Source organism: Saccoglossus kowalevskii, chromosome 12 (assembly GCF_978046115.1).
Source record: "Saccoglossus kowalevskii chromosome 12, keSacKowa6.1, whole genome shotgun sequence".
Lineage (NCBI taxonomy): Eukaryota > Metazoa > Hemichordata > Enteropneusta > Harrimaniidae > Saccoglossus > Saccoglossus kowalevskii.
Window position 1 is genome coordinate 23,297,784 of NC_140652.1, and position 23,065 is coordinate 23,320,848.

The window sequence follows — 23,065 nt, forward strand, 5'->3', positions numbered from 1 at the left end:
ACATAGTTTAGTTGCAATGACTCATTTATATGCTATTCCATTCAGCAAAACTTTCAATAGAAATAGAGAATGACATGAAAAACACCTGCACAAATGTAAATATTTAAGAGGTGCCCCATTTTACTTAAGCCTCACTTTAACTTGTCTCATTTTGTCAATGGCATGATGTGGTGGACTAATTGCAAATCAATGAATGTCGATATCACTCGCCCACCCATTCCACAAATGAAAGAGATTCTCGTAACACATTCTGTAAGTTTACTCCACGGGAATGTGACTTGGTTCCATGTTTTAATTTTATTGCATTTTTAACAAGATCTGATACAGAAACATATAGCGAGTATCTCATTAGTGACCGCACAGATAAGATTTATTCAAAGTAAATGTATAGGACGCCTAAGTGAATGACGTATTTTGTGATAGCTGGAAGTGATGTCTAAATTTTAATCTCATTTTTTATGAACGAGTCAGACGATCGAGACATTATGTGGAGATGACAAAACACTAGCACCACTGTATTGAACTGAACTGCCACGATATACGGGATAAAGTAATATACTCTATTGCAAAAACAGTAATAAATACCTGTTCGATTGTTACAAATTTACCATTCGGATTTGTTTCTTTCAATAGCTCTGACTAAAATAAAAATGTAATGTTTAGCATTAAAGCTTACCCCAGACCATTCGTCCCGGTGTTATCGCTATCGCCACACGAGACTCCAGCTTGTCTCCTATACAATTTTCCTTCCGCCCACTTAATTTTAATATTCATATGACCTTTGCACTGACATCGATAGCCAATCGCACTCGACTGCGGACGTCACTCTAAATAAACAACTGAATAAATTAATATACCATATTTGGAAGATAGCGGGTACATTCAACGTTGTTGGTGTGTTCCTTCGGGTACCGAAGTCGCACGAAACGAGTTCATGTTCCGTTATCTTTCGCAAGTAAAACAGGTCGATATGTATTAAAAATGGCATTTGTTTTCTTGTTTTAACCCCCTTATAACGCAAGCTTCCGTCGAAGTGGTGTTTTTTTCGACGATTTGTGGCATGTTGCAAAACGAACGAAACATTGCGACATTCTTAGCGGTGGATAAGGGATCGACTATGTCGTCACATTTATGTCTCGTTTGAAAGAGAATAAACAACCGCTCAGAAAAATATGTTGCTAATATTTAAGTGCGGTGCCTTGAAATCGCCTGCCCGACGTCCAAATTTCAAAAGGATGTTCGATTTGCAATGACGACCGTTCATATGTACTAGGCGACGTTACTAATTACTACTAGGGTCGGTGTTTGCATTAAGAATTATAGAACAAAAGATCAGCAAAGCGGTGCTTTTGTCGGCGATTTTGTCAAAGGGAATATTGATAAAATGTTGCAAAACAGAATCGCGAGTTGGGTGAAAAATTGCGCCGGCGGCATTCTCAGCGATGGCGACACCCGAGAAACACCGTGTCACGGTGCATTCGTGCATCAGTACACCGAAGAAATACATACATATTGTTGCGGACGACTATTGTAGACTGTGTTCGTGTAGTCTTCGAGTTTGTGGACAGTTAAAGTCGTGTGTGAATTTATTCAAGCCAGGAAAAGCAGGAGGGATAACTTATGGAAATCGTCTTTCCAATTTGATCCAGTGCGACGTTGTGAAAGGAGCGACTCTGTCGTCTCATCTATGTCTAGTTTGTAAGAGAAAGATTGATAGCGCAGAAAAATCCGCCAATAATGTAAAACAGTGGCGTGAAATTGTCAGTCATTCTAATATCTCCCAACCTGTGAACGAAAGGGTTAAGCGTGCTGCCTTGAAATCGCCTGCCAAAACTAAAATGGCGCGTGTCACGTGACTTTGTTTACTAAAGATAGCGTGGGCGTTTGATTGACACTCAACTCATTAGTATTCCACCAATCACAGCTACATCTACTTTCTGGATGTGCGCAGTCAAATTGTATAGGAGACAAGCTGGAGTCTCGTGTGGCGATAGCGATAACACCGGGACGAATGGTCTGGGGTACATTAAAGCTGCACCAGTATCTCGCAACATAAGGCTACACGGGCATATACAATTTCAATGCAAACATGATCTCAATATGAACATGTAATGAACCATACAGTTTTAGTTTAGTAATAATTTCGTTGATTCGTGTCTTCATGAACAGTCACAACATTTTCAAGGTTCTTACTGCTATGACAATGTAAAAACGATTATATCCTTGTGTATAGGGTCGTCTCCATGTTTCCCTTTAATGTTAAGACTGAATAACAAGCGTTCTTAAAATTACACAATGCAATGTATATAAAAACCACACAAAAATTGAGAAACGATCCGTATACAATGGTGGATAACCTGTACATTCAATCAGTATGCTTCAAGTGTAAGAATATAGTGCTCCGGGAATACACGGAATTAAGAGCAGCAGAACACATGATATTTTGATACACTCACCTCACACTCTTCGTATGATATTCCGTCGTGTTCAGCCTTTGTTTGTATAACATATGCGCTCACTAAAATAAAAAAATCAATAATAATTTTTGCATTTTATATGATATCCCCCCAAAAAAGAACGTTTGCCTCCACGAAAATATCGAAAGGTCGGAACAGCTGAGAATGTAAACAATAAATAATTCATACACATATTGGTATTGAATTATATTCAAATGCACTCCATTCATTGAACTTCGCCGCATATTTCAACGCGCACACATGTGTAAAGGAGGTGGTTTTCTATAAATTATACTGCACTTGATATATAAACATGCGATGTACGTCACAACATAATTTTAAGTAATTAAATATATTTATACCTTGTGTCTTGACTGCTGCAGGACATATAGAATTACAAGTCACTCCAGTTCCAAAAGCATCATTTGCCGCCGTCTATAATAAGCGAATAAGTAGAAAATATCCATGACACATATACACATGGTTGTAATTGAATGTGATATCGGGGATTCAAGTAAAAAATGTTTTTCCATGCAACTCAGTTTGAACTAGTATTTTTTATACAATAACGCATTTGTCAATATTGATACGAGGGCGTGAGGGCGTGTTATTTACTTCAAGCACTGTATTAGGTTCGAGTGGTGGGTCTGTTATCTTAGCTGTCTTTACTCAGTTATTACATTCTGCATGACAACTGCCAAAAACCTCCAGTGTATTCACACGATTCATATATTAGTACAAGCAGGTTTTTACTTACTTTAGTCAATCCTTCAAGACCGCCTTTAGATACAGAATATGCAGCATGGTTCGGATGACCCTTACTGAAAATAGACGAAATGTTGATGATCCGTCCCCGTCCTAAAAAAATAAGATTAATAATTTGTCAGCAAGACATTAATGTGGCACTTTATTTCAATAAGAGTATCGAACCCAATAACCGTATTACATTAATAAATATCAATATTTGAACGATTGCACGACAACGAGTACATTTTCAAACAAAACAATAAAGAGGTCAAATTGTTGTTAATGATTATATATATTGACCGGCAAATGCGCGATTATAATTGGCTGTCACGGTCATAATGTATAACATGAGGTAATTACAAGAATACCACAAAGTATATACAGATACAGTACGATAGGAGGGTCGAGTGTGTATGAATGCATACTTTGCGTCATTCTCGTGAATCTTCCCTACACAACAGCTTGGTGCCAGATTTTAGCAACTGTAATTTATGGCTGTAAAAGGACAGATGTATAATATGCTGTATTAAATATACAGATGAAACCCACCTTTCGTTTTCATTGCTCCAATCGTTAATCTTATTAAGTCAAAGGGTGCTGTGAGATTAACTTGAATTATTTCATCCCATTTTTCTGGAGGGTGACTTTTGAGTGGTCCAGCATACATAGAAGCTTAATACATATTAAGAAAGACGTGGCAGTAATTTCATGTTGTATTTTCCTAATTTCATTCATGTTGAATGTTGTACGAACTTTTTAAGGAAACTTTCATACTATCTACATTTCAGTTAATATTGTATTACATTCAGCATGCAGTACTGAATAATTTTGCTTTTCTTTGAAGGGATGTGCTATTCATATGATAACGTATACACACAAAATACAAAAGCTTTGTGTCGCTTTATTTGGAGAATCGGAAACCGTGATGGTATACAGCTAAAAAAATAATACAGCTAATAATATTTACTCACCTGCATTGTTGACCAGTACGTCTATGCCACTGGGATATATGACTTGTATTTGCTTACAGAGATTTTCAATTTCAGATCGTTGACGTAAATCAGCTTTGATGTAATGACTTGTCACGCTGAATTCACTAGAGGGTAGATTATTCAATAAGAAAGACAAACTCTTCAAACTTTACCACATTCAGTTGAATCCTAGTTAATCTTGAAGACCACGTGCCAAGTGTGACCTAGTTATGCCCAGCGTGACCTTTCAGAGACCTAATTGTTCATATATGTCTGGGGCATTTTATGTGTCTGTCCACAAAATTTAATATTAATGCATTACCAGATCTCAAAGCTACCCTGGGAAACTACGTGCCTGGCAATAGTTTCTGAACTCTATACTAGGGTTTCAGACTTGCATGATGACTCGACTTCAGTTCAGTTTAATATTAACGTCTGAGAGTTTCTGCTGCATGTGCCTCATCTACATACCTCTGTATTTTTAGTTTCAAATGTTCAGCGTCGTCCTCATTCATTCTTCCATGCAGAATTATGTCATACCCACTTCGTGCCAATGCTTGAGAAATACCGTAACCAATATTTCCTGTGCTGGAAGACCCAGTTATCAAAGCTACCTTACGAGCAGCCATTACTAGTACGTAGTGTGTATCGAAGTGTCACGTTATCCAAAACAGGTACAAAAGAATTGGTGACGTCACAAATACTCGACCTTCAATCGGGGACATTTACTCGGTATATCCGAATTGATATATACAAATTACAATGAAGATACCTAAAACATTACAAAAAAGGTAGAACAAATCACGTGACAATATAATGATACTAATGGTAATGAATCCTAGCTTAACAGTTGAACAGAACGATCATATAGTCAGTGGGAACATGCAAAGGGTCATGCACGTCATTGCAACATGGCCGTGTTGTTGAAACTAGGTCATGGTGTGACGCCATGTATATATGTGCGTTGACATGGGGCATAGTGTTAGTGGTTAGTGCGAGTAGCACCAATTCGAAATAGTACTAGATCTTGGGGTAAAAAGGCACTTGATCTAGGCGTAAAATCGCACTTGATCAAGTGCTGAAAAGAACAGCGCCAGTGGCATTGTTATCGCGATCCTTTTCATATGCAAACTACACACATACGAAACGAGTACAGACGGAGTAAATTTATATTGTTTTCTAACGAAACCAAACGGCCCTTAGTATTTTTGGGGCAAATAATTTAATTCTGACTGGAAAAGACTAATCAATATATATCCGATATTTACGCATTCCGATGTTTAGCTAGACTAGCTGGCACAGCTGGGACTGCTTTTTAGTTTTGTCAAATGAAAACGGCAACATGCAGCGGCGAAAGAAATCTCGAGTTTGTCAAAGCAGTTTAACAGTTCTCATTTCATCTGCTCCGATGGCTGTGAACGACCAAAATCCTTCAAAGTTGCGTGGCGTTGGCGCCCGTGTTCTTTCTTTCTTCTTAGCCATTGACAAGACCTGTAACTACTCAACACGAGCCAAACAACCCAAAACGTGCCAAACACGAGCCAAACGGACCAAAAACGAGCCAAATGAGTCATGAACGAACCAAAATTAGGCACAAGATCAAAAAGAGTGAGTAACCAGCCATGTTGAAAGGGTACTTTGAACTGACAGTTGGAGGCGCTGTTCTCATCTCGCTAATTAGACGCTGTTCCAGAAGAAGTCAACACAAGTAAATAAATAAAAAAATCATAATGAATATATGTACGTATGCAAATAAATAAATAAAAAAATCATAAAAAACACTAATAAATAATTATACTACATCAGCAAATAATAAATTAGTCCATGGCTGACTTAAAAGACGGCCAAGTGAAATTAATTGTAATGTTTTCTGAAAACTACTTGGGCGTAACTTCAATGATTTGATTATCGGTAAGCATTTTAGATTTAGAGTTTAGCCGTGATTTTAATAGCTTTACCTGTATTAGTGACATTGGGTTTATAAAACGGCTAAAATAAAAAAATCTACTTTCATGCTTAGAAAGAACTACTACAGTCACACTGTTTTTCAACGTGACGGGAGTCAACGCAGCCAGAAATCGTCTTATCATTCACGCATGAATGATATGTCACAACAAGCAACGCTCCTAACATAGCTCATTCTTCCATAAACTATGATTTATATCATGAAATCTATGATACCCCGTCACGTGTAAGAGATGTTTTATGTCATTTGTTTAATTCCGATAAACACTAGCTATAACAGTTATGTGAATGAGCATAGTTGGCCCGCTTCAGGCCATATCTAATACCACATAGTTAAAGCATTTACATTGTCCCAAATATATTATATAACTGGACACATATGTCGGTTGACGTTGACTGTATCTGTCCAGTATGTGTAATGCAATGTGGATAAAGTTACGTATATATGTTACCAACAGACACATTTAAGGTGCCTTGCATTAACAATAATGGGTGTGACTGTATTATTTGAGACGTCACACATACCACGGTAGCTATGTCACTGCCCTATTGGAAAGGTTAAAGTTTGTAATTGCTGCATTTCATAGAAAATATCACAGTATTGGTAAAGTGATTTAATTCAAGCACCCACTGAATACGTCGTACAATTTACATTCAGTAAAACGCGATATGGGGTGACAAAATTCAAGATACGGTTACCAATTTACTTTTCCTCCAGACCTTAGGAATCAAAACAGAGTACATCAGATACGAGTTTCCCGTCATGTCACACACCAGTCGCATACTCAAGTAACGTTGCACCTTGTATCTTATTACCCGAATTATTGGTGTTGATACTAAAGGCTACAATCGTCGTGCTATCAATATTTTCTTTACTTTGATCAGCTGTTCGACCTTCTCTCGCAGACTTTGTGACTAGTTCGTCGTAGTTGTGCTGTTTGATCGGAATGATCACTGTAACATTTGACCTATATAATTCACGGCGACGTGGAAATTAATCAATGAAAATTAAATTATTACCTGTTTCAAGAATAGCATTACCATTTGAGATTCGTAGCATGTGGCAGTAAAACTGCTCTATATTTTGTATGTACTAAAACATGTAGTCATGTGACTTATTATGACAGCCATAACACATGATGTCACCGCCAGTTTGAGCCGCATGAAAATAGCTTTCCCTCGCAAACAATCGTTTACCGAGAGCAATACTTGGTGAGAGAGTAACACACATTTTACTTAACTCATATTTTAACAGACACCAGGCGAACTCATAAGCCAACTGCTTCAGATATCGCACGAACTAAAATGTATCTATACAATTTTAATTGAGTACGGAGTCTGCACTCAATGTATCATGTCGCATGGGCTAATGATTGCCGGTCTAATGTAACACATGATCAATCGCGGTCATTTCATAATGATCGAGAATGATCGACATTATTTAAACACCTTTTATCCCTTTGAGTGTCCTGGGTTATATCAATGTAAACCCAGGTACTCTCTGTTCATTGTGACATATAGAAATAGTGTTAAATCCTTATGTTGCATGAACGCATTTAACCAACCACTAGATCGCGTGAAAATGGCGGCCACCATGTATGTGGCAGAAATAATCGACGTAATGATGTTTAACAATCAGGCGCGATGCGCGCAGTGATGTTTATTCTAACGGGGATTTTCCATTAAAACTCGTGAGTAGATTTTGTCAAAAAAATAATTAATAAAACAAATGTTTAAAAAAAAATAACTTACTCCTTTTAAAAAAAACGAAAGACAGTATTACAGCTACACCATCGTGAACAAATCCAGGTCAAAACTAAAGAACAAAGTAATTGCCTTTTTTTCCTCCATCATTTCTATTGTTCAACTCCATATTTGTTTTTCTATAATGTCAGCGTCATTCACAGTGATTCAGAAAATCGATTTTTTTCCACACCACGTCATATCAATCATTCGTTATTGTGATCAATCTTTATTTACTTCAAAATCGAACTCGCAAATAAAATGTTATTATTAAACTAACCGTCATAGCCATAAACTGTTGCATGACAATAGTTTTGCTCAAATTTCGTTGCCTAAAATTTTACCTTTCCAGCAAAATTTAATTGGTCGCCCTTATCCCAAGGTACAACGCACTTTTACAATGCGTGATACTTTCTTTTGTGAAAATGCGTTGTAGTATCCCTCCATTTCTAAGGTACCGACCGAACGATACCGAGCAACATAGTAAGCGCCTTTAAATTTTAATGTAATTTTACATTTTTTTTATTCTTACCTGTTTTTTGATGCCTTTTGTTTGTTTTTCCATTTCCAGCACTGCTTGGAATTAGTAGGTTCAGACTTTATTTATATATTAACTTAATTATTGCGATGCCTTATTTAATTAGTTAATTTACTGGTAATTATCTAATAAAATCTAGTATAGTGTTTATTTTGTTAAGATTTCTTTATTCCTTAAAATTATTATGTATTAGTTTGTTTATTGTGTTTTAATGTGCCAAAAATCATTATTTCAATGCACGCTGAGGCACAATTCAATAAAGTCTCACAATATCTCACGATATATTGTGAGATCTTGAGTCGACCATAATGCATTTTACGTAAACATGATGTGGTAGCATTGATACACCGAAGTTCAGAAATGATGACATTCTGCAACTAAGCAACCAATGCCTGAAGTCATCTGGAACTTGATTTAAAAGGCTGCAGCTATTTAATGGGCAGTTTGATTGAAGTAATTTTAATTGAAATCACAATTACCGACATGGGGTGGCTCTGTTGATGAACATGTGCTTTCCAGCTTAGCAATGAATATAAACACTGTAATAGCTGTATGCCCATGTTTTTTTAGTTTGCAGTATAACGCCCTCTATCGACAACTGTTGATATCCTTAGGGTCATTTTAGGTCTCGTGCTACTAATCAACCAATCATAGTTCGTAGCCGTTTAAATTTCTTGCAAAAGCCAATGACATTTATTTATTTCTCTAGGTGCAACCCAAATACAGTAGGTGTGTTTTGTTTACCCGAGTTTTTTCATAGTTTACAGAGGTTGGGAGCCATCTGACTTCATATTGAGTCTATAACCATAACTATGAGCTCAAAACACAAGTTCATCCAACGTTATAACATTAAAACTCATACCTCATAAATCATCATAACAGCAATATTTGCATACTGGGGTATTTAAACTCTGATTGAACAAAAACCGTTCCAGTTATAAAATACATCTTACATTTTATGGAAAGCGCATTAATATTATTCTAAAAATACATCAAGAAATAGACAACTATATATGGCTACATAGTGCCAGTGTATCATGTATTGGCAAGTTGAAGCCAATAATTTGTAGAGGTCGTCATGAAGGATAAGGGTGACTATCTTGATGTTAGCCCGAAATAGAGAATTTCATTTTGCAAACGGAAACTTAGACTGTATTGTATCACGGAACAACACTTGGAAACCTGTTCGATGTGAACGCCCTCGTGGGAAAGAAAGTCGAAAATCTTGAGACCGACCCTCAAAACGAGAAATATAATGCTGCCAATAAAATCTTGGACTACATATTTGCTTTTCAAAGAATCGCCCAAAACATTCACGATTATGAGATAGAGTACAAAAATGCAAATATTACATATAAATCAATATTCAATATTACATATAGATCTATATTGTGCGATTATTTCGACAAGTAACCTGCGTCTAGTGGTATACAGGCTCCAGTTATCTGGTCAGCTGCAGGAGAACACAGAAACACTGCAATGTCAGCAACCTGGGAAAAGAGAACTCACCATAGTTTAATTGCAATGACACATGCTATTCCATTCACCATAACTTTTAATAGGAACCGAGAATGACGAACACACAAAGACGAAAGTGTGAAACACTCTAAACCACCTGCACAAATTTTCGAGACGTGACCCATTTACTTCAGTTTAACTTGTCTCATTTTGTCAATGTCATGATCACTCGCTCAACCATTCCACAAATGGAAGAGATTCTCGTAACACATTTAGTAAGTTTCCACCACGGGAATGTGACTTGGTTCAATGTTTGAATTAGACATTATAGCATTTATTTGACGTATTTTGTGATACTGTAAAATGACTAATTTTCATTGGGTTTAAATTTCACTGATTTACTATTTCAGGCATATTCAGTGGGTTTTAAATTCACGGTTTTGTCATTTAGATAATGTGTTCTACGCTAAATTTTACATATTCACTGGGTTTTAATTTAGCGCATTTCCTAGTCAGCGAAATAAGCTAAATTAAAACCCAGTGAATAATTACCCCCTTTACAGTAGTCGGCCGTAATGTCTACATTTCAATCTCATTTGCATGGACCAATCAGACGATTGGGACTTTTATTCCACACTATGGAGATGACGACAAAATACTAACGCTGCTGTATTACACTAAAATGCCGTGATTTAATGGATTAAGTAATACACGTTATATATAACACAAAATTAACCATTTCCCGCACGATAAATAAAATAATACTGCGACCCGATGGTCGGTCCAAGCCGTTGTTGCCTGCGACATGGTGGAAGATAATTATTACATGTAGGAGGTACATTTCGCGATGGGATGTGTTTCGTAAAAAAACAGCGATCGGTCTGAGGATTCACGCTTGTCGACTCGGGATTTTCAGTGCATTAGATGACGCAAAAACAATTAACAATCAAACTAATATTTAAACAATAATGCGCTCCATGGTGGCTCATAATGAACGAAAGCACACTTTGCACGACATTATAGAATGCAAAGTGTGCTTGGCAATGCTAGTGAATTTTGACACGATGAAACTAAGATGATTTAGAGGAAACGATCAAAAACATTCGACAGAATCGCATCTAAAATATGTGGGCTCTGTAATATGTATACTGTATAAAACATCAACGCATCAAGCAACCATTCCCATTCACACACACAAGCACAATACAGTATACAACGGTCATTTCAACATAACACATATAGTAAAAATAGACATTGACATGGTAAAATGATTTGATATTAACATAAACATCAAGTATATACATTCCAACCTTATATTGTGAACATTATAACTACAAAGCTAATACTGCAGACACACAACAGTTGATCCGAACAGTGTGTTTGAAATTGTTTAGTTCACTGAAATTCAAGATGCTATATACATCAAAATAAAACAACACAAAAATAAATGTATTATTTCATGCTTCACACCTTCTGCCACTGACAGCGTCGTCCCACAATAATACTCAACGCCGCTTTCTGTGTGCTGAAAATCCGTGTTGAAAAGTAATTGCGTTGTCGCAAAACGAGGAACAAGTGTTATGTTTTGTAAAAACACTTCACCTAATAATAATCCACCCTATACGCAATATCTTAGTTTATCTCCGTTGTAAAAAACTCAAAATGATCACAACATCAACGGCATCCATGTTTCCTTCCTTCCTGACACAAGCCGCACTGTGACCTGTACCATGGACTTTCTTATGATAATGCTACCTAATTACCACCCAAAACTCAATAAAAAAAAACATTCTAAAATAACATACTGATACCCAATTGATTCTGGTTTTATTGGCCAGTGAAAAAAATGATAATTGTGTTTAAGTTGAATGTTCAGTTGCGTATAGTTGACGAAATCAATTACCTATATGATAGTACTCACGGTGAAGAAATATTCTTTACATTATTTTCGGTAATAACTCCATGGCTTCAATGGAATGTAACATTTACAACTTGTAGACATAATCTGTCGCGAGGGATCGTCAGCGGAAATTGATTTTGGCTCGACAGTTCAAAATAAACAACGTACTTATTCTTGTGTTTAATTCGATGCATTCAAAAATACGATGATGCCACTTTTCAAAACTGCATTTTTGGTCCTTGGCTTACTTCATAATGATAACGTATAAAAGAATTGACAGTAGATGCAACCTCGATTTGCGTGGCATCATCATTACGTGCCCTCAGAACGTACACGCAGATCAACACGCAGACATCAGTGTTATGGCTTCTGCGTGCCCTCACAACTCACCCTCAAATACGCTTTTGAGGCACCCGTGAATAAATGGTAGATTTAGTGCGATAATGAACACAACTCGTCGAACTACGTCGTGGCGGGGTACACAAAAGTGCCGTCAACATAAAACAAAATTAGCATGAAAAGCCAGTGGATTCGGGTCCCGCTCAGAGCTACCGTAAAAAACGTAAATCAAATAAACTGTAACCCCTCAAAGCAAAAATAAAAGTAAACAAAAAAACGCCGAGAACGAATAAAAACCTCACGAAACATTAACCATGCAAAACTGAGTGAATAAATAATAAAATAACTTACGTATTAATCTGAACGACGCGCAATTTGTTCAGCAGTTACCAGATCGTAAAAAGAGATAAACAGAAAACCCAAGTCAAGGTAAATTTTGCTAGATATTAAAGTGTCACGATGGCGTTCCCTATATAACGAAAACAATTCAGGCAACACAGATATGTATACTGTCTGTGGAAATGTTGATTGGGGGTTCAAATTCAGCAGTTAACATTTTGTTACAAAGTTTCACAATTAAATCCAATGGTACAAGTATATTTATCTCATTGTTTCACAACTTCAAATAGTTCTTTACACCAATATAAAATTTGTTCTCTCAATTTAACAAGTTTTAATGGTGGAAATTAAACGCGACTTGTTTAATCATTTGACATCATTCCAACTTACCAGCAGACAGTGCACAAGAGAGTATGATTATTGAGCTACAATTATTAACAGGAAAGTGTCTTGGCATTAGCTAGAGGGTTAGGGTCGGGTCAGGTATGGTCAACGTAAATGGCAAACACCAAATTGCTGGAGACTCAAGATGTACACTGACGGGTTATGGCATGTATAAGGTTTACACAGGGAGAAAATACCAAATTGGCAGAATTGTTGACAATTGTTACTCAATAACTGAAATATGTAGTATTTCTTGATATATAACACTATATAATCTTATCATCAATAACTTGATTGATATTACAACAAATTATTTATTTGTGTGATTACCCACACGATTCTGTGGATTTCTACACTGTCAGCAATGTGAGAGCTTGCAGGTTCGAATCCTCTGGTTGGCGAGATTTTTAAATGCCATTGAGAACAGTCCTCCTATTGAATCAACTTAAATCCTATTCTTTGTATGAAGACCCTCGTGGTACAGTGGACAAGAACTCAAGTCAGCTCAATAACAGAATAAGAATACTACCCCCAATGGCAGCCAGAAAAGTCGTAGAAGTGTGACCATGGTTACCAGCTGCAAAGCACATGCACACTAATAGAGAAGAGTATCACTGCTGCTGTCCAAATGGGTATCTTATTTTGTATTGACCCACTACAAATTTCTAATTCTTGACCACAAATTAATGAAAATTCATGTGCAAAGTAACTGCCACGTCAGGAATAAATTAACATAGTTTTACAACATTTGCATAAATTATAAGCACGTCTTCTGGAATTATACCAAAATCATTATTCCAATACAATGAGGCACAATTCAATAAAGTCTCACAATATCTCACGCGATATTGTGAAATTTTGAGTCGACCATGATGGATGTTACGTAAACATGATGTGGGAGTATTGGCGCACTGGAGTTGAGAAATGGTGACATTTCTGTGCCCTCCAACTATTGATATCCTAAGGGTCATTTTAGATCTCATGCTACTGATCAACCAATCATCGTTCATAGCCGTTTAAATGCCTTGCAAGAACCAATGACATTTATTTATTTTTCTAGGTGCAACCCAAATACAGTAGGTGTGTCTTGTTTACCCGAGTTTTGTCAGAGTTTACAGAGGTTGGCAGCCACCTTACTTCATATAGAGTCTATAACCATATATATAAACCCAAAACACAAGTCCCTGTTTTTGAATATGTCTGACAGGTACGAATATTAAAGGAGGCAGAGTTTGGTAATCAATAATGTTGAGTTTTAATTTTAACTTGCCACATATACCGTTGATTAGCTTCATGTTCACCAAATTCTTTGGCTTTGAATAGAACATATAATTTAGTTAATGAATACAATATTCTTTTAACTCGTATACAGTCAGACAACTCAAAACACATTTAACCACTGATACTTGTATTTTAGTATTAAATTATTTATTTAGCTTTAGTTTAGCAAAAATAAAAATTATACATACAACAAAATTCAGTGTTATAACACTAAAATCATACCTCATAAATAATCATAAGAGCAATATTTGCATACTGGGGAATTTAAACTCTCGATAAAAACATTTCCAGTTATAAAATATTGCTTATGGAAACCGCATTACTATTAGTATAAAAATGCATCAGAACATATACAGCTATATATGGCTATATAGTGCCAGTGTATTATGTATTGGCACTTTGAAAGCAATAAATTGAAGTGACCATCGTGAAAGATAGGAATGAATATGTTGAAGTTGATACGAAGTCGAGAATTATATTGTGCAAACGGCAACTTAGACTGTATTGTATCGCGGAGTAGCGCTTGGGAACCAATTCAATGTGAACGCCCTCGTGGGGAAGAAAGTCGAAAATCCTGAGGCCGGCTCCAAAAACAAGAAATATATTGCTGCCAAAGAAAAACTTTGTCTACGTTGCATCACGGGATGGCATTTGGGAACGAATCCAACGTGAATTTCATCTTTAGGAAGAGAAATAATAGTTTGTTGCCGACCTGAACCCCCACTTATATGTCAATCTGAAACTACAAATCGTGCACTTATGAGGAATGATAATAGAATACAATATGTGGTTTTTTTTAATTGTATTTGTCCCAGCACCGTATCATACGTGTTGCAATCACCAAAAAGTGATATCTATAAACGCTCGCCGTTACTGCATGAAAACAACTACAAAATCGAACGAATATTTTCTTTACTGAAATCGTCCAAAGAACTCACGATTATGATATAGAGTACAAAAAATATATAAATATATAGATCAATATTTAATATTACATATAGATCTATATTATGTGACTATTTCGACCAGTAGCCTGCGTCTACTGGTATACAAGCTCCAGTTATCTGGTCAGCTGCAGGAGAACACAGAAACACTGCAAGGTCAGCAACCTGGGAAAGGAACACTCAGCATAGTTTAATTGCAATGACACATTATATGCTATTTTATTCAGCACAACTTTCAGTAGAAATAGAGAATGGCGGTCTTACAAACATGAAAACCATCTGTACAGAGGTGGCCCATTATACTTCAGTTTAACTTGTCTAGTTTTGGCAAGATAGAGTAGTGTAAATCAAGGCATGTAAATACCACCAGTGCACCCATTCAACCACAAATGGAACACATTTAGTAAGTACTCCACGGGAATGTGACTAGGTTCGATGTTTTAATTGGACATTATTGCCTTTCTATTAAGATCTGATACAGAAAAATATAGCGAGTATCTCATTAGTGACCGTACAAATAAGATTTATTAAAATTAAATTCATACGACGCCTAAAAGAATGACGTATTTTGTGATAGTCGGCAGTAATGTCCAAATTTTAATCTCATTTTCATCAGACAATCGAGACATGCTGTGGAGATGACAAATCACTCACACGACTGTATTGAACTAAACTGCCATTATATACGGGATAAAGTAATACCCTCTACTGCAAAAACAAATAAATATGTGAAAAACAAATAAATAAATTCACACCTGGTCGATTGTTACAAATTTACCATTCGGATTTGTTTCCTTCAATAGCTCTATCTAAAATACAAATGTAATGTTTAGCATTAAAGCTGCACCAGTATCTCGCAACATGAGGCGACATCGGCATATACAATTTCAATGCAAACATGATCTCAATATGAACATGTAATGCACCATACATTTTAGTTTAGTAATAATGTCATTGATTTGTGTCTTTATGAACAATCACAACATTTCCAAGGGTCTTACTGCTATGTCAGTGTAAAGAACGCTCATATCCCTATGTATATGATCGTCTCTACGTTTCCCTTTTACTTTAAGACAGAATAACAAGCGTTCTCAAAAAATACACAATGCGGCAGTGAGTTTATAGCAAACATATATATATATATATACCACACAAACATTGAGAAAAGAACTATACACAATGGTGGATAGCCTGTACATTCAAACAGTATGTATCAAGTGTACATCATCGAAGAATATATTGCCCGGTAATACACGGAATTAAGAGCAGCAGAACTTATTACATTTCGACACACTCACCTCACACTCTACGTATGATTTTTTGTCGTGTTCAGCCTTTGTTTGTATAGCATGTGCGCTCACTAAAATACAAAATTCAATAATAATTTTTCCATTTTATATGATATCCCCAAAAAGAACGCTTGTCTCCACAAAAATACCGAACGGTGGGGATAACTGAGAATGTAAACAATAAATAATTCATACACAAATTGGCATTGAATTATATTCAGATGCACACCATTCATTGTACTACATAGCAGAGCACAAAGCGCACACATGTGTAAAGTTGATGCTTTTTTATAAATCATACTGCACTTGAGATCCAAACATGCGATATACGTCAACATTTTAAGTAATTAAATATATTCATACTTTGTGTTTTGACTACTGCAGGACATATTGCATTGCAAGTCACTCCAGTTTCAAAAGCATCATTTGCCGCCGTCTATATTAAGTGAATAAGTAGAAAACATACATGACACATATACGCATGGTTGTAATTGAATGTGATATGGGGGGTTGAATAGACTGTCGACAGTCCTCGGACCTAATGTAATTATGTGCCCTAGACATTCTAACGCCAAAGGTTTTTTGGGGGGAAATGCAAAGCATTTCACGCGAGGGACTTAAGTCCCTATAGACTGTCCCCGTCTGCTGGTTTCTAGTTGACATGAATAATTCGTCACTTCACGAAATAAATTATATGCAAATGTATTTTAAATGACCTCCTGAATGCGTTGGTTGTTCACGTTATGGACACAATGAACACAGTCACTCCAACCAAAATAACAAAGAAAACTATTGAATCGCCGAGAACCAAGGAAACAACGTGCATTGTTTGTGGCAGTCAAATAAAAAAAAATATAGACAACCCGAGGAGACTGTTTCGCGGGATCAACAGAACTACGACATGCTAGGAAATAGAATTTGTTGAAACAGAAACAATCGATCTACATATTGCCAGTTCGTACGCGTGTAGAAAATATGGACTGAGAGCGTCGACTCTGCATAAAAACATGCATGAGTTCAGGAAGAAATTTCAACAAATCATTTGCATATGAAAGTACCCGGATCTGGTAAGAAATCTTAACAGTGAATTGCAGCACCGGATAGTCGGTCGTGCCTAACGGCACTCCATACTTCCTGTCCCGGCGTTCGCAATTTATTCACACCTATTACGTTTATATACAGTATTTATTAATATTAACAGAGTAATATTAGTTACGACCGACTGTCGACAGTCTAGGGGTTGAAGTACAAAATGTTTTTCCATGCAACTCAGATTGAACTAGTATTTTTTATACAGTGGTGAGTTATCTTAGCTGTCTTTACTCTGTTATTACATTCTGCATGATAACTGCCGCACACCTCAAGTGTATTCACACGATTCATATATTAGTACAAGCAGGTTTTTACTTACTTTAGTCAATCCTTCAAGACCGCCTTTAGATATCGAATACGCAGCATAGTTTGGATGACCCTTACTGACTGCAGACGAAATGTTGATGATTCGTCCCCATCCTCATAAATATGATTAATAATCAATAATTTGTCAGAAAGACATTAATTTGGCACTTTATTTCAATAAGACTATCGCAACTAATAACCGTATTATATTAATAAATATCAATATCTGAACGATTGCACGATCACGAGTACATTTTCCGAACAAAGCAATCAAGAGAACAGAATTTTGTTAATGATTCAATATATTGACCGGCAAATGCGCGATTAGAATTGGCTGTCACGGTCATAATGTATAACATGCGGTTATTACAAAAAACCGCAAAGTATATACAGATACAGTACGGTGGGAAGATCGAGCGTGTATGTGCATACTTTGCGTCATCCTCGTAAATCTTCTCTATTCAACAGCTTGGTGCCAGAACTGTAATTTATGGCTGTATAAGGACAGATTTATAATATGTTGTATTAAATATAAAGATGAAACCCACCTTTCGTTTTCATTGCTCCAATCGTTAATCTTATTAAGTCAAAAGGTGCCGTGAGATTAACTTGAATTATTTCATCCCATTTTTCTGGAGGATGACTTTTGAGTGGTCCAGCATACATAGAAGCTTAATACATATTAAGAAAGACGTGACAGTAATTTCATGTTGTATTTTCTTTATTTCATTCATGTTGAATGTTGTACGAACTTTTTATGGAAACTTTTTATACCATCTACATTTCAGTTAATATTGTATTACATTTAGCATGCAGTACTGAATGATGTTGCTTTTCTGTGAAGGGATGTGCTATTCATAAAATGACTTGTACTAGTAGGACAGAACAAATACGAGAGCTTTGTGTTCCACTCAGCAGCTTTATTTGGAGAATCGAAAACAGTGATGGTATATTTTTTTCATAATATGTGACAGACATATACAGCCAAAAAAATACTACAGCTAATAATATTTACTCACCTGCATTGTTGACCAGTACGTCTATGCCACTGGGATATATGACTTGTATTTGCTTACATAGATTTTCAATTTCAGATCGTTGACGTAAATCAGCTTTGATGTAATGACTTGTAACTCTGAATTCACTAGAGGATAGATTATTCAATAAGAAAGACAAACTCTATATGAATTATACAGGGTTAGTGCATTTAGTTGATTCGGAGACCACGTGCCCAGCGTGACCTAGTTATGCCTAGCGTGACCTTTCAGAGACCCAATTGTACATATTTGCCCGGGGCATGTTATGTGTCTGTTCAAAAAATTAAATATTAATGCATTATCAGGTCTCCAAGCTACCCTGGGAAACTACGTGCCTGGGCATGGTTTCTGAACTCTGTTCTAGGGTTTCAGACTTGCGTGATGACTTGACTTCTGTTCAGTTTAATATTAACGCCTGAGAGTTTCTGCTGCATATGCCTCATATACATACCTCTGTATTTTTAGTTTTATATGGTCAGCGTCGTCCTCATTTATTCTTCCATGCACAATTATGTCATACCCACTTCGTGCCAATGCCTGTGAAATACCGTAACCGATGTTTCCTGTGTTGGAAGACCCTGTTATCAAGGCCACCTTACGAGCAGCCATTACTAGTATGTAGTGTGTAACGAAGGGTCACTTTATCCAAAACAGGCACAAACCAATTGGTGACGTCACAAATACACGACCTTCAATCGGGGACGTTGCTCGGTAAATACGAGTTGGTATATACAAATTACAATGAAGATACTTAAGACATTACAAATAAGGTGGAACAAATCACGCGACAATATAATGATAATAACGGTAAAGATAATAACGATCATATAGTCAGAGGGGTCACGCCAAGGGTCACGCACGTCATTGCAACATGGCCATCTGGTTGAAACTAGGTCATGGCGTGACGCCATGTATATATGTGCGTTAAAATTGGTATAGTGTTAGTGGTGTGTGCGAGTACCACCAATCCGAAATAGTATTAGATCTAGTGGTAAAATGACACTAGATCTAGAGGTAAAATCGCACTAGATCTAGGGGTAAAATCGCACTAGATCAAGTGCTAGAAAAACAGAGCGAGTGGCATTGTTATCGCAACCTTTTCATATGCAAACTACACACATGTGAAACGGAGTAAATGTATATCGTTTTCTAACGAAACCAAACGGTCCTTAGTATGTTGGGGCAAATATTTTATTTTCGACTCGAAAAAACCAATCAATTTGTATACCCGATATTTACGCATTCCTATGTTTACTAGATTACCACACCTGGGACTGCTTTTTAGTTTTGTCAAATAAATAATAACTTTATTACACTACTAAAAACCTTTTAAGGTACACTACTAATAATTTTAGGGTTTTTGTATGGTAAGGAACATAAATACAAAGAAATACAAAATACATACAATACAAAAGAGATAAAATAAAAGAAAAATGTTAGTAAAATAAAAGAAAAAAACAAATTAATTACTTTCTGTGGTTTTAAAAATTGTGCTCTTCAAATATTTTGCTAAGGCTATATTATTCTCCATAATCTTTTTAAATATGGAATTCAATTCCATTGTGTAAATATTTTTTGCACATACATCAGTTATTTTACCTTGTTCTAGGCTGAAATTTGAAATGTTTTGCAAATAATTTTTCCATATTTTAAATTATTTTGAATAATTCGTATGTTCTCAGTTTTGTTCCCCTATTTTCATTGGTTTCACTGAAATTTAGTTGTTCTCTCCATCTTTGAACATAATTCTCAGATGTGTTTTACTTTTTTTAGTATTTTTAGTATTTAATTCCAATTTTTCATATTGTGATCATTTTTTTATTTTAATTAGATCGTGTCCCAGTGTAACATTAAAATTCCTTACACAGTTTGATTCAATTTTTATCATTTCATCCAGGGCTAATTTTAAAATGTGATTATCTGGCAGACTATATAGTCTATGCCAGTGTTTAATTTGAGCAAACGTAATTTTTAATTGTATTGGTTTCCTACCAAGTTCTGCATTTAAACTACAAATTACCGTCATTTTACTCACTCCTAGGATGAACCTGTAAAAATGACTGCAAACTAGCTCTAAACTGTTACTGTCAGTTGTGATTTTATTGGCCCAGATTTCAGCACCATACATGAGTATAGGTGAAATTATCTGGTCAAATAATTCCAAACTAAGTGCTGGTGAGATTATTTTGTGGTTTAAGACTGTTTGTTTGTTGCTGAAAAGAGCCTTCATTGATTTATTTTTTAACATAGATAAGTTTGTTTTAAATTTTCCATTTGAAGTAAATATTGTCCCTAAATAGCCAAACTAACTAACAGCTGTTATGTCTTGGTTGTTGATTTGATTCATGTTTTTAACCAGTCTGTTTCTACAATTAAATACCATAACTTTAGTTTTCTTTACGTTTACTTCTAAATTCCAATTTATACAATAGTCATTTAATTTGTGCAGACAGCTTTGTAGACCGTCTTCCGTTCCTGAAATAAGTGCAGGGTCATCTGCATATTGGATTCAATTTACAGGTTTCTCGCCCATTAGAACTGGTATGTCAATTTGATCCCTAAATAATTTTGGCAGATCGTTCAGAAAAAACGGCAACATGTAACGGCGAAAGAAATCCCGAGTTCGTCAAATCAGTTTAACAGTTCTCATTGTCTCTGCTCGGATGGCTGTGAGCGACCAAAATCGTTCAAAGTTGCGTATGAGCGCGACCTGGTTGTCAATTTGCTTGTAACAACGTTGGCGCCCTTCTTTCGTTGTTACGCAGCCCAGCCGTAATAAAAACCTGATCACTACCAATGATAGCATCAATGCGAATATATATGACACAAAACTAACCATTTCTAAGCCGTTGTTGCATGCGAGATGGTGGAGGATAATTAATACATGTAGGAGGTACATTCCGCGAACGGATGTGTTTCGTTTCAGTTCATCGGTCGGTCTGAGGTTTCACGCCTTTTCGACTCAGGATTTTCCAAGTGTATTAGATAACGCAAAGACAATTAACAATCAAAATAATATTTAAACAATAATGTGCCCCGGTGGCTAATAATGAACGAAAGCACACTTCGCGCGATATTATAGAGTGCAAAGTGTGCTTGGCAATCCCAGTGAATTTTCACACGTTAAAACTAAGATGATTTGGAAGAAACGACCACAAACATTCAGCAGAATCGCGTCTACGTTATGTGGGCCCTGTAATCTGTTATAGGGATGGACCATTATATTTTGGGAGTGGGTGGTCACAATTCGAAAAAAAAAAAAATTTAGATAATCTTTAAAAAAAAAAACACAATACTTTCGGAAAGAAAAATTGAGAGAGGTGACTCGAAAAACACACAAAAGTTGTTAGTTTATATATGCACTTTATTTCAACAAAATCAATTGATGTTCCACTTCGGGTCATCTCAGAACTATAAATTCAGCATATATGAATACAAAGCACTATGCTAGTGTGTCATCACTTTCATCACTTGTGTTGCTACTACTATCTGACAGATGCAAGTCTTGATTTAAGAGTTCATATTGGTCATTGGATTGATCAATCTCAGTACTGCTGCCAATGCTGGAGCAAGTGGTGTTGACGGAGGAGTCACTTTCTTCTTTTTCAACAGTTTTGAAAATCAATTTAAAGACATACTAGTAGCTCGCGGTAAGTGGCTTTCGCGGTAAGTGGCTTTCGTATCTGGTGGGTTTCGCGGGGAGGAGAACTCTGTCTCAGTATAACTGGTCTTTTCATCCTTATTGAGAATTATGAGTTTTATGTTTCTTTAACAACTAGCACTATTCTGGGAATACCATTCTGGCAGGAGTTCTAAACATTACTATTATGATCTTATTGGTGTTGCAAAGAATAGTTGAATATTGTTTATTGAAATTAATAATCCCCATAACCGTTTTCCAATATAGATAAATTGTAGTACGTAACAAACTGTATAACCCAGTCTCAACTATGAAATAAATGAATGTATATATATTTATTTACATTATTACTAATGCATTGTAATACAACTAATTCAAATTTGAAAAAAATGGAATATAAAATATTCCATCAGTAATACTTCTCAAAGGCGTATCGCGGTCAGTGTTATTTACGAAAATATTTGTTTATTATTTTATAAACTGGCTTGGCAATACCCATCCCAATTAGATATAATGTGTGAATATTTTAATAACGAAAGATATACTAACACAAATAAAATATTAATTATTTCATATTTTGTTATATAACCTGCACAAAAGTAATCAATATCTAGTCTTATCGCTTTTGCCTTTCGA

General features: G+C 36.0%; 2 protein-coding genes across 2 annotated transcripts; both read right to left on the minus strand.

Moving 5' to 3' along the window:
* Window positions 1-15,036: 15,036 nt before the first annotated feature.
* Window positions 15,037-18,194, minus strand: LOC146735646 (uncharacterized). The gene is made up of 6 exons (XM_085505975.1): window positions 18,185-18,194; window positions 17,766-17,866; window positions 16,718-16,790; window positions 16,364-16,425; window positions 15,821-15,874; window positions 15,037-15,230 (listed from the first exon to the last, which is right to left on the minus strand). Exons 1-6 carry the CDS (start codon window positions 18,192-18,194, stop codon window positions 15,138-15,140), a joined length of 393 nt encoding a protein of 130 aa, XP_085362101.1. The 3' UTR covers window positions 15,037-15,137.
* Window positions 18,195-18,277: 83 nt separating this feature from the next.
* On the minus strand, window positions 18,278-19,415 carry LOC146735647 (uncharacterized). The gene is made up of 3 exons (XM_085505976.1): window positions 19,241-19,415; window positions 18,772-18,896; window positions 18,278-18,423 (listed from the first exon to the last, which is right to left on the minus strand). Exons 1-3 carry the CDS (start codon window positions 19,396-19,398, stop codon window positions 18,278-18,280), a joined length of 429 nt encoding a protein of 142 aa, XP_085362102.1. The 5' UTR covers window positions 19,399-19,415.
* Between the last annotated feature and the right edge of the window lie 3,650 nt (window positions 19,416-23,065).

Excerpts from the sequence above, each read along its gene's own strand:
- LOC146735647 (XM_085505976.1), bottom strand. The coding sequence starts at position 19,398 with ATGGCTGCTCGTAAGGTGGCCTTGATAACAGGGTCTTCCAACACAGGA. Across the intron at positions 18,897-19,240 it reads ATAAAACTAAAAATACAGAG|TGAATTCAGAGTTACAAGTC; the intron begins GTATGTATATGA and ends TCTATCCTCTAG. Across the intron at positions 18,424-18,771 it reads CGTACTGGTCAACAATGCAG|CTTCTATGTATGCTGGACCA; the intron begins GTGAGTAAATAT and ends ATATGTATTAAG.
- LOC146735646 (XM_085505975.1), bottom strand. Across the intron at positions 16,791-17,765 it reads GTCTTGAAGGATTGACTAAA|ACGGCGGCAAATGATGCTTT; the intron begins GTAAGTAAAAAC and ends CACTTAATATAG. Across the intron at positions 15,875-16,363 it reads AATCATACGTAGAGTGTGAG|ATAGAGCTATTGAAGGAAAC; the intron begins GTGAGTGTGTCG and ends TTTGTATTTTAG.